The 27,359-nt window shown below is 43.4% G+C and overlaps 1 protein-coding gene across 7 annotated transcripts in view; it reads right to left on the minus strand.

Moving 5' to 3' along the window:
- Positions 1-3,413: 3,413 nt before the first annotated feature.
- The window catches only part of grin2d (glutamate ionotropic receptor NMDA type subunit 2D), a 62,647-nt gene continuing 38,701 nt past the window's right edge, over positions 3,414-27,359 (minus strand). For all 7 annotated transcript variants that reach the window (XM_062983880.1, XM_008117243.3, XM_062983879.1 and 4 more), the window contains 6 exons: positions 26,879-27,004; positions 26,467-26,696; positions 21,811-21,971; positions 17,103-17,290; positions 13,224-13,456; positions 3,414-10,577 (listed from right to left, as the gene is read on the minus strand). In XM_062983880.1, coding sequence (XP_062839950.1) covers positions 9,138-10,577; positions 13,224-13,456; positions 17,103-17,290; positions 21,811-21,971; positions 26,467-26,696; positions 26,879-27,004 — 2,378 coding nt within the window. In that variant the 3' untranslated portion in view covers positions 3,414-9,137. The remainder of the gene's footprint in view (positions 10,578-13,223; positions 13,457-17,102; positions 17,291-21,810; positions 21,972-26,466; positions 26,697-26,878; positions 27,005-27,359) is intronic.

The raw sequence follows: 27,359 nt of genomic DNA on the forward strand, positions 1-27,359 counted from the left end.
TGGTAGAAGGATCAGGGTTGGAAAGTTTAAAACATTATCTTTTGGGCTAAAACTCCCAGAATGCCTATGGCAGTATGATCCCTGACCATGCCAGTGGATAGTTCTACGAGAAATAGTCCAAAGATACCTTTGCCAAGTTCCAGCTAAAGCGAAGGAGGCTGTCATAGGAAAACAAGGAACTTGTGTTTTTCTGGCAGGGTTCTAGAGCTGTTTTTGAATAAGAGGATATTTAGACACCAGAATGTTGTGATTCTCAAAAATGGAAGTGGAATTGCCAACTTCTCATCAAGACAAAAAGGCTCTGGCAACTCTACAATGCTTTGATCAGAGAAAATCAGGAAAAGTCCCTGCTCCTGCAATTCAGAGTGCAGGAGCAGGGACTAAATGAGAAGCTGGCAGTCCTAAGAAGGGGAATCCAGTTGATTAAGTGAGGGGTGCCATGCGTTTTGAGTAGATTGACAGAAGTTAGAAAGCTGCTGGGTGTTTTCTCCAGTATCTCTCCCCGCTTTCCCTTCTCACTTTTTGACTGCTGGTTTGTCACTGCAGCAACAGTCTGGAACTTTGGAGAAAGTTCATTTACATAGAAATGAAAAATTAAATTAGTGCAAATGTGTAATTCAGCCGGAAAATGTGATTAACAAGATGCTGGGCAAGGGAAAGGGGAGTGAGTAGGGGTGGAAGGGAAGAAAACATAGGGCTGGGAGGAAACTATGCTGCCACGCTGACATATCCGGACCGACAAAGCAGGAAAACACACACACACCTGGACTTTTCCATTGCATGGGCAACATCTGTTGACTATGAAAGGAGCTTTCTGATCTGTTATGTGGGGAATAGGATTTCCTTTCTTCCATTGACTTCTATTTAAAGCTTTCTGCACATTCAAGCAGACAGCCAAAATACTGGGGATATAGGACCACAATTTCCTATCCAGAGATTTGTAGAGGGTGGTGGTGCTAAGAAAACACATTTTTCATTTCATTAACAGAAAGTGGTGGCTCTGTCACTTTCTTCCTCGAGGCATCTGGATGAAGACGGATAAGAGTGGGGCTTAATCAATCCATCCCATGGCGTCCTCTGTTGCCAGTTAGAGAAGCGTTCGGGTGCCCCCTCCTGACCCCTGTCTTTTCTTAGGTCCCTAGATGCATTTCATCTTCTTGATTTATGATTTCCTCATCTCTTTTCTGCCCATTAGGCCACCCCCTTCCACATCTACAGAAAATGAAAAGAAAGTGAGTTAGAAGATCCCAGGGATCCCCAGAAGCTTTGAACGGAGGAGGGAGTTGTCAGGGAAAGGCGCTGGTGGGAGGTGGTTCTTTAAGAGGCTATGGCTCTCCTATGGGCCTCCACTAGCCTTGATCAAATGTCATTGCATTCGATGGTCAGGGTTATTTGCCAAGTTTCCACACATCTTTTTTCTCCTTCGCTTTCTAGTTCACAAGGATCTGATTGCTTGTTTTGAGCAGGCCAACTGCCATCTGATCTCCAAACCAAAACTGGAAATCATGTGAACTGGAATTCTGATTGTAGGACCAATAATTTTTGTATCAATTGTAAGCCAAAGCCTAGGGAAGTTCCTTTCTGTGTCTACCACTTTTACACACACACCCATATATACTGGCAAATAGCGGATCCTGTAGGAAAGAAAGAAAGAAAGAAAGAAAGAAAGAAAGAAAGAAAGAAAGAAAGAAAGAAAGAAAGAAAGAAAGGAAGGAAGGAAGGAAGGAAGGAAGGAAGGAAGGAAGGAAGGAAGGAAGGAAGGAAGGAAGGAGGGAGGGAGGGAGGGGAGGGAGGGAGGGAGGGAGGGGAGGGAGGGAGGGGAGGGAGGGAGGGAGGGAGGGAGGGAGGGAGGGGAGAAGACCCAAATGAATATCTTGGAGGAAAACAGGGTTAAAATATACTGAATATCATATCTAAGTGAATAACTTGAAAAATGTTTGCAATCATTTCCAGAATAAGAATGGAACTGGGATTATAACTATTTACTGAATTTCAGTTTGAGTCCTGCTAGGAAAAGCCAGCAACACTTGTTTGGAATTAGACAACACTAAGGCAGAGAGCTTGGATTTCACAACTCTGCTATACTCTTTAGCCAGGGAATTAAAATATTCCTAGCTATATCTGCTAAGTAATTTTTTCCTACTTGCTTCCTAGAGAAGCGATGCTAGTCTCATGAACCTTTGTGGGAGAAATGAGCATTCTGGGCTATACCATGGAGCCTGTTCCCTGCAAATGGCATCCATAGTTACCACTGTGCCAACACAGCCTGGCTGAAGCATGTACCTGGGCTATTTTCCTCTCTCTGCAAGTATATGGAGCAACTTATTCATTCTTTTGCATGGGATACTAAGCAATGGCTAGATATATAGGGAACCTCAGTCCCTGCCACAGAAATATGTGACATGAGAACCTTTGGTGGGGTTGATGTGCTTCTCTTATCTGCATCAAATTTTAGGTAGAACTTCTTTTCCATTCTGTTCAAGAGAATGGTACAGTTTGTCCATACAGTGAACACATGCTCAGTTTTCTCTCACACATACATTTTCCAAATCGCCCACAATTGTGATTATGTACCCCCTACACATAAACTGGGAACCCTTGCTGTGTAGAGCATGATAGGCAGTGCCTTGCCAATCTTTGATGCTATGAACAGGCAAGTAATAGGTGATCATGGATGTAATATATGAGCCTTTATATTCCTTCTTGCCTGGAAAATTTCTCTCTTCACTAGCAGTACTAGAAATGGAAACAGTGCTAAGTTTGATCTGGAGTCAGAGAGCCATGAGGTTGCTGTTGCTGTTTTAAGCTAAGATTGCCTAAAGCTGAAGTGTAGTTCCTCTGGGAATTTCATGCAGAATTGGCTCTTGTGCTGTTTGCTACAAAATCTGCATGATTCCAATAAGACTGTGTTTGTATAAACAAACAGTAAGACACCCTAAGTCTCCAAGATTCTCTTTAAAGTCTGGTATCTGTAATATGCTTTAGGGCACAACGTCTTCCAACACTGCCCCATGACTTCTCACCAGGGAGTGGAGACATTTAACTATGAATCTGCTGCACTGAAATAAAAACCCTGCACCAACTTATGCCAAACTCTGTGCCAAGGCACGCTGAATACTGCATAATTCAGGCAATGAAGCAGAGTGGCATATCTTTGCTGATTTGTGCAAGATTTATATGTAGGTGAGCTGTGTTCTGGCAGTACTGTAGTTCCCTTTCTTATTTTTGTGACTGTCTTTTGGTGGAATTGGAGAAGGATAGGGTGAACAGAAGGTGAGAAGGATGTTTTATGGGGGGCTGTGGCTCTTCAGTCTAAAAAGAAAAATGGCAATTAAACAAGAAACCACATTACCTCCACCCCCCATTCCCTGATGTGATTTGATGATTCAGACAAACCACACTGGGGCAAAGTCTGAGCGGGATTAAAAAAGCCTTTATTTCTTATGAACGCCCTAAAATAGTATCGAAAACCCAGTCCCACCCCTTTTGCGGATGCCTGGGTCCCTGCCCCACCCAAACCCTGCCCCGTTCTGGTGTGGGGCGCTGCCCCATGTCCCCACTTACCCATCCCGCCCCAGCGAAAGCCCACCCACTCCAAGAAAGACTGCTCCCACCCACCGACCCCGCTCCCTAAAACAGCATTTCTAAAGTTATTACTAAATTGCCCCCTCCCCAGAATAGGAAAAGGGACAAAGAGACACAGGGAAAGAGAGAGGGAGAAAGAGAGAAAGAGAATAAAAGCAGAACTGGGAGTGGGACTGAGCTCGTGGTTTTGGTAGTGGGTTCACGTGAGGGAGCCTGCATGTGAACTTCAATCTGCATGTATGATTGCATCTTTGTGTTCATGTCTTTGAGGACCTGATCTGTGCCTCTTGTGTGTTCATATAATTCTGCAGCATCTTTTCATGTATGCTGTAATCGTCTATGGTTTTATATCTCTGTCAGTGGATCTTAGGCATTTAATGAAATACTAAGGAGGTTGCCTGCAGAATTTTGTGTCTCAACAAATGTGTTCCTCTCTTGGATGCCACAGCACCCTTTTCTGCTGTGAAGGCTGGGCCACTGATTCCACATTATGTGACACATTTTCCAGACCCACTGGGCTTACAACAGTAGGAGCGTTTTTGCCACATTTCAGAGATGACAGTGTACGCATCACTCTGTGCAGGAACAACATCAATAATGCTGCAGTCTTAACATGGCTCTTTGAAATATGCCTGCTAATGGGACTGGTAGATGTGTGAGTTTTGAGTTCCTTTGAGATTCTGCAAGCATGTGTGACAGCAATCTTGTCTCCTGGCATCTGTAATGGAGACCATGTGCTTGCAATAGTTTTTTGAAAATTAGTGTTCCTTTTTTTCTTGTTGTGTATGCTGCATTAAGCTGCACTTTAATGCACATCATCTTGCATGACAGTGAATTTTATTTGCGGAGGTTAATTACTCTACTTGTTGGCATGATAGTTTGGTATGTGCTTGTATGCCTTTGTGCTTGACTGTGGCTGTGTGTGATGGAAGGTGATGGATTTTTTTCCCTTCTGGATTCACTATTGGCAGTGTGCACTGGTTTGGGAGCAATGGCACACTTTGGCACCAGGACATGTGCTGCTCTTCCTGCCCCTGTATTGGAGAACGTTTAAGGGTTGGGAGGGACTTTGTCAGCCCTCAGATCCAGACCCAGCCCTGAGACAGGCCATCCCTGTATGCCTAAAGCTTTACCATAGAAAAATAGTTTATTTTTCTAACTGCAACACTCAGAATCCACCCGCCAGGTGAATGTGGGAGCTGCAGTGCAACAAAGGAACGTTCCTAAATTCCCCCTAAAATCTCCTCAGCTGAAAGTAGGCACTTGAGAGTGCCCCCTCCCTGTTTGTTCTATGGCTGAATGCTTGAGTAGAGGGTCTCCAGTACCAGCTGGGTTTCCAAAAACTGTCTGGCCCTTACATTAGACTGTTCCTTCTCAGAATTCCACTTGTTTGCAAGAATGCTAGCACCTCAGGGAAAGTGGGGGACTGATTTAACTTCAACCACAGCTTTGCATCTTTCCAGACCAGATATTGCCAAACCACTGTTGCTCCCTTAATCTCTTTACAATCCAGTCATATCCGACAATGGACAGGAATGCGGCCAGATCTAATGACTATGGCACCTGACACCTTCCTCTGCTTCAAGCTCAGTAATTTTTGTCCTCTCTCCATCTGCTGCTCCTCTTCTTCCTGACACCTTTTAAAATATTTGAAATCTGCCGACATCACCTCCCCCCTCCCCCCACACCCACTGCTTCATCTTATTTTTCTCGAGGCTAAACAGACCCAGTTCCTTCAAGCGTCTCCACGTAGGAATTGCCTTCCAGACCTTTGATCATCCTTGCCGCTCTCTTCTGAATCCTTTTCAATTTGTCAACATCCTGCTCGCACGGAGGTGCTCAAAACTGAACACAACACTTCAAACGAGGCCTTGCCGAGCAAGCGAGCCTTCCTTGGTTCTGGAAGGATGCAGAAGCGGGAAGCAGCTTTATACTGGGTCAGACCAGTAGCCTGGTTAGCTCGAAGTTGGTTCTGAGCCTGCGTGTCTTCATTAATAAACTAAAAACCTGTGCACAAAGTTTGCCCCTTCTCTGCACTGAGGAAAGCTTCAATTGGTACTCTGTGGGATTTTCACAGATTGAAGATGCTAGCCGACACTTTGCTTTTTTTCTTTTTGCCTTATTGTGTTTCAGTTTTTCATACAGCATATCTGGAGATTCACTGAAGCATTTAAGCCCTGGCCTCTAGCCTATGGAAATCCCATAGAGTCAGAGACGCTTCAGGACCTGATAAGAATTCATAAGCACTGAGGGGCCTGCCCTGGGCCCCTCACACCATATTCTTACGTCTGCAAACTTCATTTTAAATCTCCCAACAACCTACCATTGATTTTAGTCATTGAAAGAAATTAAAATAGTAAAAACTGGCCCTGTGCCTTGGAATTATGACACACCAGAGACAAGATAGAAAATTTAAAATGGTGACGTGTAGTTACTCACTGGTGCTGCTAAGTAAGCCCCACAGCTAAAAGACCACCAACATGGAAGCGCCCAGTATGGGAGACTTAGTTTAGGGCTCCCTCCACATACTCCTAAACCATCTTTTCAGCAATAAGAGCCACAAACCTGAGATGTGGAAATCTGTCCCTACTATCAAATGCTGCACTCACTTAGAATTGTGGCTAACACATGGAATAGCCGGCCTTTGGCTGCAGCAAACATCCCTCTTGTTAATTTCTTTAGTTTCTCCACATGTTGTAGGCTTGTGAAAGAAAAAAAACAGTACCCTCAGGTAACAGGCAAAACTGATAGGAGTACAACATGTTCCATGTGTTAAAATGTGGGTCATGCCAAATTTTCATAAACACAAGAGAGAATTAATGTTGAAGCATGACAAGGTGGGAGCAGGATCCTACCCATTTCTCCTACTGTCTTGTCCAAGCCTTCCTCTCCTTGCAGTGGTTAGTTCTGATCTCAGCTCATTGGGAGAAAACCAGTTTGAATTGGTCCTGGTGAGAGCCAGAGAGGGGTTGCTTTCCATCCTGCACTTAAAGTCAACCTTATTCACAAGGACTGCCCTCAATCTTGATTGTAATGCTGACAAGGAGATTTATGTTACCCATCCCTGCTTTGGAAAAAGTATCTAACATCATAAATACAAATAATATCACTGTTGTTGTTGTGTACTTTCAAGTGGTTTCCAACTTATGGTGATCCTAAGGTGAACTTATCATTGGGTTTTCTTGGCATGATTTGTTCAATTGAGTTTTACCTCTGAGGCTGAGAGAGTACAGCTTGCCTAAGTTCACCTAGTGAATTTCCATGGCTGAGCAGAGATTCAAAACATGCTCTCCAGAGTCTTCGTCCAATGCTCACACAGCTACACCACACTGGCTCTCAAAACAGCATTAAACAGAGCCTAAAATATTCAGTTCCCTTTACTGACTCTTGGATTCCTGTTCTTTTAGGCTCAGGACCATGCCAAGCATCACTCCATTTTGTCTATTAGCTTTTTATATTGCTATGTAGTTTTGGCAAATTGTTCTTTCCAAAAGAACCCTAGCCAATTCAATCATGGATGGTAAACACATCCTGTTGCAATGAGTTACATGATTGGTCACCAGCCTGGTGAACAAACATTTCCCTTGAAACCAGCTGCGGTGTTAGGATGCTTCCAGACAAAGGCTTTTATTGTGCAATCACTCGGGCCTGAACACTTACTTTTTGGGGGGAGGATGTGTTAGAGACTTCACTTACGTGCACTTGAAATTCTCCCATGTTTCTCCATGATTTCTTCTATTTTTTTTCTTACAACTCAAAAACAAAGGCAACTCAACTTACGATTCAAAGACTCAAAGATTCAAAGAGATTATTAACAGCACAATGTCTTTTGACTGGTAGCACTAGGAGCTGTCCACTTAGAAGCACCTTATTTTTATCAAGTACATTAAATTTCTTATACATACACAATTGTTCTCTACAAAATTGCCAAATTCCAGTCCTGAGTCTTTCCAGAATATACTGGATTTGGAGGGGGCGATTTTCGTGCTTCTGAGATCTTACCGAAGAAGGAACTTAAGCATTTTTTCTGTGGGAAGATATGCAAGATGTGCATCAAGCACATACAGCATTATTCCCACAAGGAAGATACATGATTCCATCCTAAGTCTCTTACTTTGTACAGAAAATACCTGTATACCCCCTATACCCACTTCCAAAGTTTGCCCAATGTAGCTTGGTGTGGCCAGCTTTAAGACAGTATATGGTGATTTTAGTAATGACTGAGTGCAGCATTTCCTCTCTATTGCATGAGGTTTCATTTTTTCCTATAGGCATTTGTTTGGTTTGAAATGCAAGTGCCCTTTCAATCTACAGAAAAATCTTATAATAATGTTTTCTGTCATTTTCCACAAAAACTGTCGTAACACTAAGAATGTCAATGTACTGTTTATGAGATTTCTGAGAACAAACCCCTTTGGGATTTGAGTTTAGTTTTTCCATGTTGGTTTGGGAGCCTGTTATTTTGTTATTTTTGCCCAGCACAGCACCCATGCATGTGAGTTTGCATTAGGGTATTGGTGATGTGTATTTGAATGTGTTGCTATCTCTATAATTGTTGGCAAGTGCATGATAGCAAGATAGAAGCGGGAAGTGGAGTTTGAGAAAGAAGAAATACAGGTGAGAAGAGCAAAGAAAGGTCGAAGGGAAAAGAGGAAGCAGAAAATGTGCAGGAAAAAATTATCACAGTTTTCTGTTGAACAAAGTCACAGTTTTGTCTCCTAACATCCCTCCCGCCCAGAAGTCCAGACAGTTGTGTGGTGGTTGCCATCGAAGCCCTTCCCATCTCTTCCCTGGAGCCTGACCAGTGGAACATTTCCCCTGCACCAGCCTGTGTGGAGACACCGACCCCCTCCATGTCCACAACTGGTTTGTTTCTGTGGCCCTCTCTTGGGTCTTGTTCAGAGGGAAACAGCCCTGCTGTTGCAGTTGCCAGTTACTACTGGCCACGGGAACCCACCCCATCAAGATGCCACAGGGTGGCAGGAAAGCCCTTTTTCTGGATATAAAAGGTCTGTTATGGAAACACAGGCGGGAACAGCTCCCCCTCTTACCCCCTGCCCTAAATTGGCTGGTGGAAGAGACCAGGAGATTTGTCACAGGGAGCTATTCTGGTGGCACTTGGGGTAGCAGAAGCAGGGAGTTGTTCCTCTTCTCTGAGAGGTCATCTCCACTCCCCCTTCTGGTTTTTTATGGGATTATTGGTAGTTTCAGTCCCCACTGTGGTGTTTATCTGTGACACTCTTTTGGTTGAACAATTCCCCTTCTCTGTGGCAGGAAGAAGTGGCCCTATGCCAAATCTTCCTGGTGGCATCCGGGTTGCATGCCCTTTGTCTTGGTGGGTTCATTTCTGGCACTTTTCTGCTTCCCCCTCTCTGTAGTCATCTTCATGGGACTACCTTCATTCCATGGGTTGGGCCACAGTGCCATTGCCACCATCTCTGTCCCCGCTCGATGGGCTCAACTACGGCTCAGTCAACATCGTTTTTTTCCTGTGGTTTCATCCAAAGTGTCTTTCCATACCCCCACCCAACTCCCACCCCACCTGTCGCTGGTCATACCTCTGACTCCAGGCTGGAGAAATGGGCTGAGCCACGCCGGGCAAAAAGCTCTCCACTCCGGCTCACCCGGCGTGGCAGCCACTCTGGCGAGAAGCCACCCTGGTGTCGATGGGAGGTCCCGCAGCGCATCATATGGCAGGAACTGAGGTCCTCCAGGCTGCGGGAGGTAGGATGAAGGACTCCACCCGCGGGCCCCAGGTCGCAGGAATGATGGTGGCAACGGCGATGGAAGCCGTGGCGGTGCCGAGAAGCCATGCAGCCATACAAGCTGCAGTGGCGGTGCTCCCAGTCCAGCCGGCGTTCCAGACGCTCCTCAGAACAGCTCAGGTAGTGCAAGGCCTCCTTGCGGCACGGTGGGGTAGGCGGTGGGAGCATTTCCAAGCTCAGGCAGTGCTGGCAGGGACCGTGGCATCCATGGCATTTTGCCAGCTTGTCAGCTGACCAGTAGTGCAGAGGCTTGTGGGTAGCAAACAACTGCCTCTCTCGGGATGGGTATGTGCAGAAATAATCTGGCGACTGGTACCAGCAGCTATGACCATCACTGTCCCTCTCACAAATATCAGAATCAGAATCCGAAAAGTCCACGTAATGACTTTGGCTGCGCAAACTGGCACCGACGGCAAGTGGGTGGGAATGACTGCGGCAAATATGAGCCCGGGAACCCCTTTCTCGGCTCGATGTTGGGCATTTGGTTTCTGGCTCAGTTCGTGGCAGAGATGTTTCTTCAGTGTGCCGATAACGGGGAACAGGCGGGGAGCGTTCATCTTCGTAAGACAGTCGGGTGTAGCCATATCGATTCCGTTCTTTACCAAAAGGCCGGCTGCTGCCCCTTTCCAAGTCACACGGGCTTTTGGTTGAATAGCTACTGGATGGGCCATCATACTTCTTCACTTCTGGGGCCCGACCAGCCCCTTTCCCAGCCTGGAAACTTTCATACAAGCCTCGGAGGGATTTACGCTGCCAGCCTGATGCTGCTGGTGGCATGTCAGGAGAATCTTTTTCACGAACAATGGCAAAATAGGAAGGAGGATTTTCCAGCCCACGGGAAGGTGGTGGTGGAGAGAGTTGACAGGGTGCCATCTTTTTGCCACTCACGTGATCAGAGAGTCCCTCAGGTTCAATGGGCCCATAGAACCGGTGGAAGCCATCAGAGAAAGGACTCTTGAGGCTGTGGCGTGGAGGCTTAGTTGTGGGGAGCTCTGCAGGTGTTGGAGGGAAGAGATCCTTGTAGCAATTGGGACTCCGGGCATGGCGCCACCGCTCTACAATGCGCCGTTCACGGGGCAGGAAGCTGGAGCAAGGGAGTGGAGGGCCAGGGGGACTGGGCAAGGCTGGAGCTGCCCCTCGTGAAGGCCCATACGTGTGGTTGAGGATGGGCAACTGCTGCTGGTCTGGACCTTTTGGGTCTTCACTGCTGCAGCAACTGTACATACCCTGGGGCAAATGGAAAGAAGGCATACCAATCAGGTACTGTAGCTATTGGCAGAATACCACTTGTCTGGCTGTAGGGAATAGGATAGTAGATGTAGCAATAAAGTACTAGTTTAATGAAGTGTTTATGCATGATACTCTTCTCACAAGAGGATCCATATAGAACAAAGTCATCATTATTTATATTGCATGCTCTGGGTAAAAATGATCTTTTGAATGGCACTATAAGGATGCCCCTCCATATGGGAAAGTTTCACAGTCATAATATGCTCACTTCCCCTACTTTACACAATAGCAAATCTCATTAGGAATAGCGTGTATTACAGACAAGGGCATCTACTATTCCTCATCCACCCATCTTCCTATGTTATCTTTCCCCAAGCCATTCTCCTCCCATAATCCAGTTTGTGTGCACACAATGTCGCTGTCCTGAACATAGGTAACCAGGCCCAGATTAGTCACTACATTCTCTGCTTTAGTGATCATGCAAGTCCAAAATCTACATTTGGAAAACTCTCATCCCGAAAGTTTGTATTCCCAATAGACATCTCTATTTCCCAGTGTTAGAAATACTTCCCCAAAAATCTACCGTGAAGCCTCTCTTTTAAGACCTATGTTAAATGTACCAGGGCAGTAAGAGACAGAATTCTTTATCACATCTATCTCTCTCTCTCTTTATATATATTTTATATATATATACACACACACACATTCACAATTCCCCTCCTGCAATGCAAACTGGCTCCCACCATGAGCAGCCTTCTCCTGTTGACAGAGAGCACCCTTCCCTCCCACCCCAAGAGGCTGAGTTTGTCCTTCACTGTAGGTCATGGATTCCAGAGAAGGATCACTCTGGCAGTGGATGGAGGGAAGGGGAGAGGAGGAGACGGAGATGAGAGGAGAAATACAGGTGGACAAATTGACACCATGAAGATCAAAAAGGAGTCAAAAGCGACAGTGGAAACAGGTAGAAGAATCAGAGGGTTGGGTGGGATTTTTGCCATCTGGCTGAGTGGTTTCTTTTTTTAAAAAATCTTTGCCTCAGTGAGGAGCAGAGGCAATTTTTAATCTGTATTTAAAGTGATCAACATATGCAAATGAGAACTATACAGAACTCAATTTGCACTCTGACTCATGAGAATCTGTTTTGAATCTGCCCAGGGGATGGCCTGTTAACTTCACCATGCTACACTACAAATTTAATCTAGTTTGAAATGTGCATTAACTACCCTAGTTTCTCCATACACACATGCACCCACCAGCTCCATATACACACAAACCTTCCAATCTACCCATGGGAACCGTATTCTGAAGCCACTGCAAATTTTGTTTTAACCATCCCTAGTCATTTTTAAAGAACAGAATACTCAGGATTTTCTCATTGGGAACTCTCATTTAATGGGCTTAAAGTTGTTTAAATTTATATTGTATCAATTATGAGAAGAATGTGCTAATACCCCTTTGCTAAATAGGCAAAGCCATTCTCTACATGTCTGGTGTCAAAGAACATGATTTTTAAATTCATGCAAGGCATCTACTCCCCCTCCCTACCCTAATTGTTTGAAGTGCAACATATAGATTCATTCAACTGAAGATTCTTTTTTAAAAACTTAATTTAAGAAGAAACCCAATTCATTTTTTTAGCCTAAAAACTGCTGCAGGGAGGTAGGTTTGTGACATCAAAGGCGCCAGCCAATTAGCATTCTCCCCAACTGCCTTAAAGGCACCAGATCCTCTTTGATCTTGGAAGCTAAACAGGGTCAGCCCTAGTTATCATTTGGATGAGAGACCAACAAGAAATACCGCCTGCTGTAGGCTATATTTTGGAGGAAGGAACTGGCAAAACCACCTCCGAATATTCCTCGCCTAAGAAAAACCCTATGAAATTCATAAGTCAACAGGTGATTTGAAGGCAGATATACAAACATACCTGGTATAGACAAGAATGAATTTTCCTCAAGGTCATTTCTACAGAGCTTTCTCTCTATGCAGTCAACACAGAGTCCCTCACTCAATTTATGCATGTCTGTACAGAATCACAGAAAAATAAATGTGTGCCAAGATGTCCTACATTCTGTATCTGTACAAATGCACAACACACTGATTTGTTTTGCAGATTTAGCACACCAAATGGTAAAATTTGCTTTGACTCCATATTTTGCTTCTGAGCTTTTATAGCAGGCATGGGTAAACTTCATCCCTCCAGGTGTTTTGGATTTCAACTCCCACAATTCCTGGCCTCAGGCTTATTCCTTTTCCCTCTCAGCAGCTTAAGCAGCTGAGGGGAAAAAAGAAAGGGCTAGGAATTGTGGGAGTTGATGTCCAAAACACTTGGAGGGACAAAGTTTGCCCATGTCTGTTCTAGAGCCAACTTTTCCACTTCCTTTCACACTACCCTCCCCATTCCCAAACTTATTATTTCACAACTACAAAAAACTAGATTTTTAAAAAGCAAAAGCTGAGATTATAAGGCTGCTGCTGTTTATATTAAGGACAAATGTTAATACTTGTGCAATGTGATCAAATCAGCTCTGAAAAAGAGTGAAAAGTGTTGAGGTTTTTCCCCCCAGAGGACGAAGAAACAGGAGTTTTTTTTTTGTGAATGAATCCATAGGCAAAGAGCCCCCTCCCACTGCCCTGCTTTCTCACCCTGCTGAAGGCAAGCAGGAAGTCCAGCCGCCCCGTGTGTCTCATACAGTGGCGCAGTTTCCAGTAAATGAGGTGTTCCCAGGCAAAGACCAGCAGACTCAGCCCCATGGCCACCAGGAGCATGTAGAAGACTCCAGCCATGTTGTCTATGTCCAGCTTGCTGCTCATCACCTCAATTTTGTCATTGTGGCAAATCCCCGAGAGCCACAAGCGCTCTAGAAGCTCAATCTCATCTGAAAAGGAAGAGGGGATGGATAGAGAGGGAGAAAAAAAGATGGGGCATACTCAGGAGATGCACCTCTCCTAGCTTCATTGGCAGAGTTTGGAAAAGTTCATTCCTTGGGTTGTCGAAGGCTTTCATGGCCTGAATCACTGGGTTGCTGTGAGTTTTCCAAGCTGTATGGCCATGTTCCAGAAGCATCCTTTTATGACGTTTCGCCTGCATCTATGGCAGGCATCCTCAGACAAGAGGATGCCTCAAACAGACAAGAGTTTTTTTTACCACCCTGAACATTCCACAGATATATAAACCCCACTTGACTAGTTTTCCAACATACCTATACAGCCCAGAAAACTCACAGCAACCTAGTGATTCCAGCCATGAAAGCCTTCGACAACACAGAATCCCAGAATATCCTAGCCAGCATGGACAGTGGTGTTCTGGTGATATAGTCCAGAAAATAAAACTTGCTGAGCGCTACTCATTAGGCAGTACTGTCCTCTTAGAAAACGCAGATACCTTCCTACTGATGTGGGAGATCTCAAGTGACCCAAAAGCTGTCACTGCCAAGCATCATGAAATAACTTGATAGAGAAGGTTAAGAGGAGAGGGGAACAGTCTTGTTCTCTCAGTGCACACTCAACTATCACTTAATGCAAAGTACTTACTTCTTAACACCATTTAACTATCCTCTCCTACTCATGGTTACAGTTACAAGAGATTGTTCTTTTCTCAACGTTGCCCCCCATGCCTATGATTCGTAATCCAGTTTAGGATTAGGAGCCATGAAATAGTAGATGGGTATGTTGCTAGGCAACTGTTCTTCACCCCCCCCCCCCCATATGAAACCTTGCAACGATACGTACGTGTGCTCTCTTGCACCCAAGTGACAGGCTCTCTGAAGCACGTATACACACACATTCTTGCAAGCACGTGACATGAATACCCAATAGTCCTCAGTATGGTACATATGCAACATATGCACAAACACTGACACCTGCATGCTGAAAAATTCCAAACTGATGGGTAGAGTGCAAGAAATACCTCTGTTATAAACACATCTTCACACCCCTTTCTATATTAAAAAACCTAATATGTGAAATATTTCCATAGATCTGGTGAAAACCCCAAAAAATGAATGATGATAATCACAAAAAATATTGTGAACATTCAAAAATCTGGAGGCAGCATTGAAACTATCACCGTTGTCTGGTTTGCCCTACAAAATGTGTATGTTTGCAGCATTCACCAAATTCACCTGGTTAACTTTGCTAACGTCCAGCTCATTTTAGTCATTTACTCTAACCGATCCAGGTTCTACAAAGCTAGCTCTCTTTCTGTCTCCTCCAAACACCTTTACAACATCTCACAAGAATCACAAGGCATTTTTCTACAAGTGCAGAGGGAACACCTTTACATCTTGAATGCTTCTCTTTTGAAGGTTAACCACTGAACGCGGGAGAGAGAAAGCCATGCCACTTTTCTATTCAGAGACGCAACAAAGGCAATCTGATTTGGACACTGGGAGACCCACCTGAAACTCAACCCCCTTCCTCAATATTTGCTGCCCTGCCCTTCTCTGAGGATCGACAGCATCAGGTGGGCTTATTAGGAGAAGCAGGAGTGTTGGCTAACAGCAATTAGAGCCTCAGACCAAGCCCATTAGCAGTCGCAGAGAGCAATTCAGGTTCCTCATCTCAGATCAAACAGGCCAGAACTGTGTCTGCTCATTATCCTCAGAGCTAGAAATAGAAAGCAGGATGTCAGTCTTCCATTGCCTTTGCTCCAAGCCTAGCCCACTGAGGCTTGCCTTTCTCTCCCAGGAGACATGGCTCAAGGACCTCCAGGCTCAAACTGACTGGACCCCACATCTCTCCTGGGGTTCCTATTAATTTTCATTCTGGATTGATTAATCCAGAAACATGCAGGAAGACGTGTTCCTTATCAATCTGCAGAGCTGCTGAAAGATATTCAGGGTGGGTGGATAAGAAATGTGAACACGCTGACCCACTGGCAGGGGATAACAGGCACACATTGACTTTCAGCCTAGTGTCCTCAGCTTGGGGGCAGCTCCATTAGTACATCTACGGGAAGTAAAAGTCCACTTGTGACTTCTGTGTTAGTATTAATTCTGCTTTGGTCCAAAATTTTAGGAGCCATAAAGCATTAAACCACTTTGCAGATGGGGTTCCATGCTTTAGATAGCTTCTTAAAATTTGGATTAAAACCTGGTATAGACTCACTACGTCACTGATATGGAAGCCACCAGGTGTCACTAGGAAGGCTCATGTAGCTCTCAGAAATCTGCACATATGGATGAGAAATTCATCTCCTTCTGTCCCCAGAAATAAATACACACAAAATACAATGAAACAATGCTTTTGCTGGTAAATGAAATGAGTTGGCTTAATTGCTTAACAAGCATGGGTCTTTTGCTCTAGTTTATCCTGACAAATGAATGGCTGATGACGGATTTGACAAGCAGTCTTTAATAGACTGCGTAATTTGATGAAAGACTTGGAATTCTCGAACACACTCTTTAACTAAATGGTATTAGAATTTCTGACTGAGAATTGAAAGTCCCTGCTCAAAGTACAAATCCCCGAATTGCATAGGCTGGAGCCATGCCAGTTAACGTGGTAGCAAAGTTCTAGATTTGTGTAATGTGTAATGACACCTTGTAATGACATTGAATCTCTCTTCAGCCTTGGAAATTCATCAGCCATAAAAATCTGATGAAGAGACAGAGAGACAGTAAGAAGGCACTTTGCATTTTGAAGTGGGACAGCGCGATAGAGCTGCGAACTGTGGCTGAAGGTGAAGCAGGCTTGAGTGTAGAGTCTCTCTTTCTGGACATCTAATATACATTGAGTGGAGTTTATGTCAGTTCAAGGAGCACCCATTTTTCCCCCATTCAACTGTATTCATGAATCAAACTGATTTTATTACAAAAAAACCCATATGCATGTAGTACTCTTTTATCAGAAGGAAACTTAACAGTACAGTGCTGCTTTGGACTTCTCATTACTGGGAGAATACTTAGTGCTATATTTAACAACCCCAACTGGAAACCATAAGGGAATTGTTAAAATATGTTAAAGAAAATCCAGGCACAGATAACCAAAGTTATTACATATCTTCTAGGTAAGGACAAGGAATGTTCTGTCTTGCTGAAGGTGAATCACTTAAGCCCCCTGCTCCCAGGGTTTTAATAGGAAGCATATGAGGAATTTTCCTGTCCATCAGTCCAAACAGGGAACACATCCCATTTGGAAGGTCTGAGAGGCAATTGGAAGTCTTTGGTCCTGGAGTTTATGGCTGATTGTAAAAGTATGTCTGAGATATTGGTGTGTGCCGTCTCTGGGATGGCCAGGCTCATCCACCCTACAAGTACAGTACTCTTTCTTTTATGTTAAATATGGAGTAGATATATTTCTGCTTGTTTCATTTGTACAGGGGTCCTTATACTTTTCAGTGCAAAACTATAAGAAATACCTCACATTTCAGACACTCCTCCTCTCCAAAATCTCTTGTTTGGGGGGGGGGGGGATCAGCACTACCTATTATACATTTCACATTTCGATGCCTCTATTTCTTATCCAGAAAATCTGAGTGTTCTGGCACCAGTCTCAATTTCCCAGCACTATCTCTAGCCTTACCATCACTTAGAAACTGGAGCAGGGCCAGGTCAATGGGCCGTTTCCATTTGGATCCCTTCTGCAACGCAATGCCGTACCCTGTGGTGGCAAAGACTTTGCCACTTCCTATGGTGACAAGTTTGCAGCCTTCTTCTTTGCGGGCCATGTAGTTGAGGACAGCTGCATCATAAATGAAGGCATCCAGCTTCCTGCAGTCAAATAATCAAGACAGAGATAGAGAGACAAGCGCAGTATTGGATGCAGCACCTGCAGGGACAGTGGCTGAGTTATATCTAACTGAATCAAAATTTCTAGCTTTTAACAAATCTTTTTCTTATCAGTAAATTTATTCATGTTGAAAACAAACAAAGGGCATCCTTGAGGGATGAGGACAGCTTGCTTTAAGTGTGAGATCTTTCACCATCTAACAAACAATTGCTAACATTCACAGTTAGAAAGGAAAACTCCTCAGTAATCACTTCTTTTCTGGCCGCAATACACCAGAGTCAAAGTGCTTTTAAATAACAAAGCAATATTCAAGAGTCATCAGTACTGCAAAAAGAGACCTTTAAAAAGAGTCCTAGCAATGTTTTCAACAGAGCACTGTTAGTTTCAGTGGCATGTGATTCTTACAGCTTGGTGGGAAGAAATGCTTGTACTTCTTCAGGGAAGAAAAATAGTAACTAGCTTTGGATACCAAACTGGAATGGGATAAAACAGAGCAAAATTGCTTCTTTGTCCTCAAATACGATACAGGCTGGAGTTGAGACCCAGAAGACCCATCTTGGTGTCCTGCCCACGAGTGTGTTCTCCAGTAATGCTGAGCCTTTGTTGATTCTCTGTCTGACCAGTTGAACTGGGGCACAGATTTTATTACATGACTAATTTTTCCATTAAACCAACAAAAGCTTTCTGCGGTTGTTAAGAGAAGATTCATTCAATAGGTAGGGGAGTGGGGAGGGGAGGGAAGCTTTAGTGCTAAAACTGCACCCTAGTTTTGTGCCATCTTTATCTTGGTCTCCTGCAGTACTTTACACTGGCTGAAGGATTTTAGGAGATAAAGCCCTCAGAAGGAATATTTTCCAGGTGGTGTAGTTATCAATGTCTATCTAGACATCTTTGTTCCATTTCTGCTTCTTTGTATACTGTATTTTACACTTCTAAACTGAGTCTGATTGAGTGCTTGGTTAGAAAGAGGTTATTAGAATCAGCTTTCTTTTTAACTTTTTACACTTTTTACACAGGCAAGCAAAAGAGTGGTAGTTGTGAAAATGCGTGACAGGATTTAATAAGAAGGAACTTATTTCCAAAACACATTAAAAAGCACCCTACTAATTTTAAGGTGGGGAACTTAACACTCAAATCCTAATATAGGAAGAATGTGAGGGAAAACAAAACAAGCTGAAGTGTTGGCTGCAGCAGCAAAAGGCAGCTGTGGGTTTAAACGGCCTTATACATACTCTCTCTGTGTCTTTCTTCAAGGTGCCTGTCAACTAATGGCAACCTCATGAATTTCACAGGGTTTTCTTAGGTAAGGAATACACAGAGGTGGTTGTGGCAGCCCCTTTTGTGATATACCCTTTAGTACCTGTTATTTGCTGGTGGTCTTCCATGCAAGTACTAATCACAGCTGGCCCTCCAAGATCTAGATGGGATCTACTATAGTGAAATAGTCCATATATCTCCAGCTGAACTAGGCAGCAGGCAGGTTTGCCATAAAAGTGTCCCCAAGGGGGAGACCTAAAGGAGTGGTTAAAATGTAGAGACAACCAGAGCTCATGCTATCTCAACTATAGGCCTTTTTTTTTACAATGGAAACCTATGTTGGTTCACAATAGGTTAAACATGGACAGAAGTCATGAAGATGGAGGCTCCAGGACTGAAACCAGAGCAAAAAAAAGGCAGTTCAGGATAGAGAATCAGGTCCACTTTGGGGGTAGAGCAGCTTGCCTAGAAGAAACTGGTATTTATTGACTTCACGGGATTCCAGTCTGAGTATCTCAAATACATTATTTGTCTGAACCAGTAAACTTATAGTGTAATAGGCAATCCTACTTGTTTTATGACATACATTCAAAATCATTTGATATTGACAAAGTTTTAACCAATTTGAATGCAATACAAAGGAATGAATGAAGAAAAACACTTTTTCTATGCACGGTTATCAGGAAAATAGAGATCTCTATTCACATACACATTAGCAAGACAGAGGGAAAACTTAAGTTTGAGTAATTACTTTTTGACTACAGCTCCAAAATTTTTCTAGCCAATGCAACCACTGGCAGGATTTATTTCTTTCTCTTTCTGCTCCAGCAGAGAAAGTTGGCTAGGTAAATTAGTGAGACATACAATTACGATCTTGAGTATGCAGGTTTAAAAGGCAAATCACACATTCTGTAACCCAGTCAACTGGCTTTTTAAATTGGTAGCAGTGAGAATCTCAGTCCTCCAAAGGCTGCTCAAACAAGCTAAGCTATACAGTACTCCTGTTTCTGTGAAAAATAATATTTAAGTCACAAGTGCCCACCAGTTTGCATACAAAACCCCCATGCAGAAGTCTCATTAACAGCATGATGACATAGCTCAATCCTGCATGTCTCACTGTGGACTTGTCTGGTTTGGTTTATTTATGAAATGAGCCAGTAGGCATCCATAGATGTTCACAGAAGCGCTGTTATAGGAAACAGTAGGAGGGCATTCTTGCTGACATATACAGCAGCTACCGGGGCTATGCAAACACTTGTTCACCGATTATGCATGGAAGCCATGCACAGCCTCTGAAGAATTTAACAAACAAACAGAGCTGTGGTGTTTATAGCATGATCTATTTACCTGGAAGGACAGTCTCCTAAATGAGCAGAGGACTGCAAGCCTGTTATACAAAACATGGGTCCATTATCTAGTAAAAATGAAGACAGTGCTCTTTTCTCCTTTAAAATGACTTTTCCTATGCCCCTTCCTGAAAATATAATTGGTTCACTGATTAATTGACCAATTATTATATTGCCTAAGACTTATTTAATAAAAAATGGCCAATATGCTTCTTACAAGGTCAACCGTATGGTACGGGCAGAAAAGTTCTCCATGTCACCAGCTACCTTCAACACTCATAACAGCTCAAGACACTCACACAGAAACATTTTGTAGAGCTTTCACCAGAGCCATTCATGTACTATCACAGGTGCAGGGAGGAGGAAGGACAGAAATCTCTTCAGTGACTATTGCACCCCAAGCACAACTATATGAATTCTCCATCAAAAAGGTGAGGCCTCATGGACTGATACAGAGAGTACATGATGTGGGGAAAAGAACACGATGAAAAATATCTTGGGATCTTTGTAGTGCTGTTTTATGGGCCCGCCACAAAACCATAACCAGACCTGCCATTAGGCAGAGTGAGACAACTGTCTATCGCCAGAGTATGTCACAAAAGAACAGCACATTATTAATTATTGAAATTTTCATGGTAGTATATTTATTGGCTGGATCCTACCACTTCTCTTGCACTTTGCTACTTTGCTGCTGAATATGCATGCCAATTGTGGAATATATTTCACCACGTTAAAACAGTGGATGTGGCTCTTAACGAGATATGCTGCATTATCACAGGATGTCTACGCCCTACATCACTGGAGAAATTATACTGTTTATCTGGTATTTCACCACCTGACATCCATCAGGAAGTAGAAGGCTGTAATGAAAGGACCAAGGCAGTGGATATCAGTCAGCAAACCAATGCCTTAAATCAAGAAATAGCTTCCTAGGATCTACAGAGATACTCACAGGAACACCTCAGCAAGCAAGAGTCCAAAAGTGGCAGGCAAAAATCCAGAACCTCAATCGGAGGCTGATACTGGATGAGAAACTCCCCCCTGGGCACACAGAAGACTGGGTGATTTCAAAAGCACTAAACGGACTGCGCCCTGGCAACATGAGATGCAGATCTAACCTTAAGAAATGGGGCTACAAAGTAGAGTCCACGACATGCAAGTGTGAAGAAGAGCAAACCACAGACTACCTACTACAATGCAGCCTGAGCCCTGCCACATGCACAATGGAGGACCTTCTTACAGCAACACCAGAGGCACTTGAAGAGGCCAGCTTCTGGTCAAAGGAAATTTAGTATAATGGCAAGTTTTTAAACTTTCTTTGTGGTTTTTTATACATTTTATACATTATAACTGTGGTCTCAATTTGCTTCTGACATGATAAATAACTAACTTCCCATGATTTCATAGCACTACATAAATAAAATACCACTTCTCTTCCCTCCTTGGGCAACCCCTCCTCTATGCACCTTAGAAACCAACCACAGAGGGCGGAAAAACTAGGTTTTGGGCAACATAGAGATCTGTACTGGGAAGGAGATGGGAAGAGTGGCGCAATTCCCCAGGCACTGGATACCTAGGTAGACCATTGGATCTTGTCCATCGCCAGGAAGGAAGGAAATATTGTGAGAGTACAATTGTGTTTCATGTTGGAGAGTTCAGGTGCCAAAATAACATGATTTACTAGGATACTATGCACTTTGACCGTGGTGAGTGGGGTGGGGGATCATTTGCTGCTGTGGTTCAAGAAGAAAAATATCTTAAGTTAGCCCCTCACAGACTATTTTCTCAGGAAACAGAGTTATGAATGAAAGGTGAAGATAAACACTGAGAGGAAAGGACCTTGCCCATGTCTTACTCCTGCCCACCTCCTCTATCATCTTCCATTATTTGTCACCTACCCTGTCTGCAGGTTGTGGAGTGCATCTTCCACACTGCGCTGGTTGTACTTTCCCATATATTCATGCATCTCCCCATAGTTGTTCCGAATGTTTTTCTCAGTGCTCCCATTGGGAACAGTACCAAATCTCAGAGGCGGATAGTGATGTTGGGGTCTCTGGAACTGTGAAGGGAGGGAAAAACAAATTACATGCAGAGCACTGGATCTTCCCGCTGCCCCATTCCCAGAAATCACAATCAGGAATATGGTGGCAATTGTGAGCTCTGCTGCTGGAGATCATTTTGGCCTGTTGTGCCGTCATGGTCAATTGGATAAGCAATAAGCCTGAAATTTGGCTAGCATTGGTTAGAACAAAAATTACCTACCCAAACATTATGATTCTGCATGTGGGGAAACACCCTGTGTGAGAGAGAAAGATGGACAAAACAGATGGGCAGAAAAGTGTGTGGGTGGTTGGAAGGCTAAGAAGATATTTGGAGATGAATAATCAGATAGATCATCATTTAGTAAGGTTAATTTTTTTGATTATAACTCAAAAAATTCCCCAATTGCATTAGACTTAGGATTCTGGGAGCAGTAATCCACAAAGTACTCTTCCAAGTTCAGGTAAATAACATGTTGGGAATAAGCAAACAATTAGCTTCTTGAAGGATGGAATAAAAATCAAGGTAAGTACATGGCTCCCATTATCCTCCAAATATTATTCTCTCCCTGGAAAGACCGAGCATTTTAGGGAAGGGTGAGGCAGAAGGGATTTTCTTGCACAAAATCATGGATTTAACTCCCCATTTCAATCAGGGTATCTGGAGCTACTACAGCCAGGGAAGAATTCTTCATAATAAGTGATGTTTTCATTGTAATATCTTGGTAGCTGGGTTCAGTGGGAGCTAACTCCATGTTATATACATGTCACTGAACCCCAATATCTTTTCTCAAAATGAAAAGTGGTTTTTGAGAGGGGAATTTAGAATGGAATATTCCAGTGCAAACATCCTTTTGGAATTCTACAGGGGGGAAAACATACATGGTGGCATTATCTTCTCTTTTGCCACTTTACCACAATGTATTCTCCCAAACTGCTTTTCCTTTTTTGTAACAAAAGGATTTTGGGGTCAGTATCATGCATTTCTGAGTAATTCATTTCTTAATTCCCACATGTTGTGATTGTTTATTATATTTAGAAGTCTAGTGCCTGGAAAGGTAGAAGTTCTTTGGGCTAATAGGAAGCAAATATGCTTTTCATATGCGAGAAGTAGACAGCAAAATCATATGGAAACGGATAAAAAGAGAGAGCTAAAAGGACAATCTGATATTAGATTCCACCATATCTTTTTAAAGTGTAAAAGCAGCATGGTGCAACTGTTCTAAATCCCCTGCTCCACCACATGCTCTTTTGCTGACTGAGATCAGATCAGGATGAGGGAGAGGAGGCGGGTACCAGCCTGGGATGGGAAGGTTATGTTAATAGGAGAAATGGCCAAGAGAAAAGATTTGGTTTAAAACTGTTCTTCTCTCATGACCTCAAAATCCACCAAGACAACTATATTTAAGCTTTAAAAAAAAGACTTTGTGTAGCTTGGCCTGATATAGGCTACCAAACAAAGGCTGAAGAGACACAGACACCACAGATGTGTTTCTCCAAACCACCTTTGACAGAGAAGATCTGGAAGTGTCTCTGACATAGCAAGGGGAGATGTCTAAAGGTGGGGCGATTGACAGTTCTGCCGTGGAACGTTCTCTCAGTTCTGACTTAAAAAAGAAAAGGGTAGCAAATCATTTGGAAGGGATCAAGAAATGTTAAAGGTGAGGACAAACAAGAAATTGGTGGCGGTGGGGGGGGGGGGGGAATCATTGAATGGGAGAGGCCAAGAATGGATTCATAAATACGCAAACACAATGAAAAGATAATTCTGGAGATCGGTGGATTCAGCAGTTGGCAGACACAATTGTTGACATGGAGGTGCACTAAGAGAACGATCAGCAATACTGAAATAGACTGGGATACATTTAGAAGTATGAAGGGCAGAGACAGCCTGTTTGTTCTATTAGAAGAGATGGCTTCAAAAGGCTGGCGGATAGAGAAAAACATTTTTGGCATGTTCATAAAACCGGCTCTGTACAAGAGCTCTCCGAGACAATTCAGTCCCTCCTTGATATTGCTGGGGCAACTAGACCCTCTGATATGGCAACCAGGAGAAGCAAAGAAGTAGCAAAATGAAAAGCATCTCAATTTAGGTCCAAAAACTGCTCAGAAAATCAGCAGCAAAGGGAAGGGAAGTGTGATGAGGGGGAGTAATGGATTTTTTTGCAAACGGGGATGATGGAAAGAGGCTGCTAAAGATCTAAAGGCTTAGAAATTATTAGACAAAAAATCTAGAGAAAATGAAAGGAGAAAATGGGAGAGCTCTACAAAGTATTTGGAATTTGATAGAGGAATGTATATGACAAAAGAATAGTGGAAAGTAAATGGAAAAGAGGTGAAGTGAGCAAGGTGAGAATACCAGGAAGAATATGGGGATGGGGGCGGGGTGACTTACAAGGCAATAAATGTTCATAACACTTAAAGAAAAGACCTCCTATGGCAGCTGAAATACTAATTTATTTATAGTGCAATAAACACTTGTTAACTACATGGAGGATTTCCACTTTATACAATGGGGTGGCAAACCTTTTGGTGTTCATGACCACATATTTTCAGGGGAGGTGGGGAGAAATACTCTGTTTTTCCTCTTTCTGATTCCTTCCTTCTCTTAGTAAGCTGCTGCTAAGGACCAACTGTTCTTCTGAGGTCCAAATGGACTCTGCAGAAGCTATATGAAATAGTTTGCATGAAACTCTGCTGCAGACCAAAGGATGTCCAGCCATGTTACATGAGTAATTCCAACCATTCCTCTAGTATTATTCAGGCACAGCTTCCTGTCTGGTATATTACATACAGCCTTAATATATACCCTTTTCCTCCTCTACTAACCCTGCCTAGACTTTCTTCCTTCGCCACTTCCCTCAAATTGCTCCCTACTCGGTACATGTTTGTTAATCTGAGCCATTTAATATTTATCTACAATTGTGTTTCATGTTGGACATTAATTACGTCCATTAATTACATCCCAGCTCGTTAGCTTTTAACGAAAGGGATTCAGTTGGAGCCGGGCCGCTTTGCCACAGCTGGTCTGGTTTGTGTGGCCCCCTCCTTCCCCACAGCTGTGGTTGTTCTTCAGGGGCTAATTACCAGGGGATAATCAGACACGTCCTGGTTTATAAATACACCCAATACATGCTGGGCACCAGTAAGATGTTCCATTGGAGTGCCGTGTGGAAATGCAAAGTCTGATCCTAGGAGTTTTGGTTAGCTTTCTTTCACCTGGGTACCCCTTCAGGTCTCTTGAACCATAGCTATCACCACTCCCAACTAGCATAACCATTGGGAACTCGGGGTTGTAATCCAACACTTCTGGAGGATGTTGATTTAAAGGAGAGGGGCTTAGGTCATTTGCCCTCAGTCCTATACATGACTGTGTGCTTGCAGACCACTTAAGGAGAGTCATTGAGATATGAAATCTGAAACTGGACACCAACAATTTTAGCCCCCTTCCACATAGCTGAATCATTATCTTCTTTGAACTGGAATATATGGCAGTGACTCAGATAACCCAATTCAAAGCGGATTTTCTGCCTTGATATTCTGGGTTTTGTGGCTGTGTGGAAGAACCCATAAACTGGTGAGGCAGGAAGGAGTAATGGGGTATAATATTTGATAAGTTTAAAAATTACACAGTGCTAGCGTTAAACGCTATGCTCTATGACATGTGCATGAATGCATCAACCTGAGAAGTTCTTTTGGAATGCTGACAGGCAATCTACCTTGTTGGCATTCCCTTTATTTCCAGAAGAAGGACTGTAGATCACATGTGAGAAATATAAAGCACACTGAAATATAAATGTCCTTGTTTGGTATTAGGTGGAAGGGTTCAAACTGAATCCCAGGCATTCTTTTACTATGAGCTCCTTATGAATCCCAGACTTTCCTGTGTCAGTTCTTGCACTTTGGAGGGAAACTATAACCCTATACATCTGCCTGCCAGTCTGATCCTTGAACAGTTTCCTCTTCACTTACATTTCCTGAACACCAACATGGGCATTTTAAGGCCACTGCTAAGTCCACCAGGTAGCTACTCTGGAAGCTATTTAAAATCAACCTTGCAAAACCTAAGGTGCCCAATCACAGTAGAGTTCTTTGTATGGTGATCAGTTTACAGTAAAAAATGGCATTGCAAGGATAAATTAGACAGCTGAAAAGGCCCTAGAAGCAGATTTTTAAAAAAATGTGTGTGAAAGTTTGTGTGTTTTATCTGGTATGTGGGAAAACTTAATGCATTGCAAAGAAAATGGTTTTGAAGAAATAGATGGAAGAGAAAGACAACGAGAGTTGTTGAGTGGGAATTGATGAAAGTGTGTAAATATGTATGTTTGACTGTATAGAGCAGTGCTTGGACAAAATATTTCCTTGGACTACAATTTATTTCCAGAATTCTGCGAGCTGCTGTCCAAAAAAAGGGAACATTTCTCAACTCTTGGCATATACCACTGGAAGAAAGAAGGGAAACTAATTAGGCCTGAATTATTATTTTTTCCTGATGCATCCCCACTTTCTCCTCACCTTTTGGTCACTGAGCCCAGACACAGTGTCGACGTATTCCTCCTGGATCATAAAGGCGGCCAAGTTGGCTGTGTAGCTGGCAAGGAAGATGACGGCAAAGAAGGCCCAGATCAGCACCATGATCTTGCTGGTGGTGCCCTTGGGGTTCTCAACAGGCACAGAGTTATTAAACACCAAAGCCCAGAGCAGCCAGATTGACTTCCCAATGGTGAACTTGGAGCCACCAGTGCCTAGTGAAGAAGATGGGAGGAGAGGTGGGCCGGGGAAGGGGATGGAATATAACAAAAGGCTGACATTCCCTTTGGAAATGTTAATGTACCAGTCTACCTGCATTGCTGATTCATCCTTCCTTTTCTTTGGAGAAACCCTCCCGCCCCCCATGTCCATTTTCTGGAAGCTCTGGTGCACTTACGTTTACTGGCGCTGAGGCTGCGGTTGTAACCTACTGGGCTGAAATATTCAAAGATGAAGACGGTCACTGCAACAACAGTCAGGCACATGACAAACATCATCACCCAGACAGCAGGGCTGTAGGGTTCTGTGGGAAGAAAAAACAGGGTGGTGGTGATGGGGTGCACAAGACAGCCTGGGTCCTGATGGGTGAAAAGGAGGATAGTGAACCTTTGATAGTGAAGGGCTCTTTAAAACAATCACATTTTAAGAAAATGTAAAGGTGCATCAGCACCGTGAACCCAAAGTGACTTTAAACTGAAACTAAATGGTTCTTCAAACTAGCTATGGGAATCACACTCATTTCAAGACAAAAGGGAGCTAAGGATTTGTGAAGGAACAGAATATTCTGAGGACTTATTTACAAAAATACAATTCCCAACATCATTCTGAGTGAAGCCAAACTGCATTTTCCCAGCATGTAGACCAAAGTGTGCTCCTTC

This window comes from Anolis carolinensis, chromosome 6 (assembly GCF_035594765.1).
Source record: "Anolis carolinensis isolate JA03-04 chromosome 6, rAnoCar3.1.pri, whole genome shotgun sequence".
Classification (NCBI taxonomy): Eukaryota; Metazoa; Chordata; class Lepidosauria; order Squamata; family Dactyloidae; genus Anolis; species Anolis carolinensis.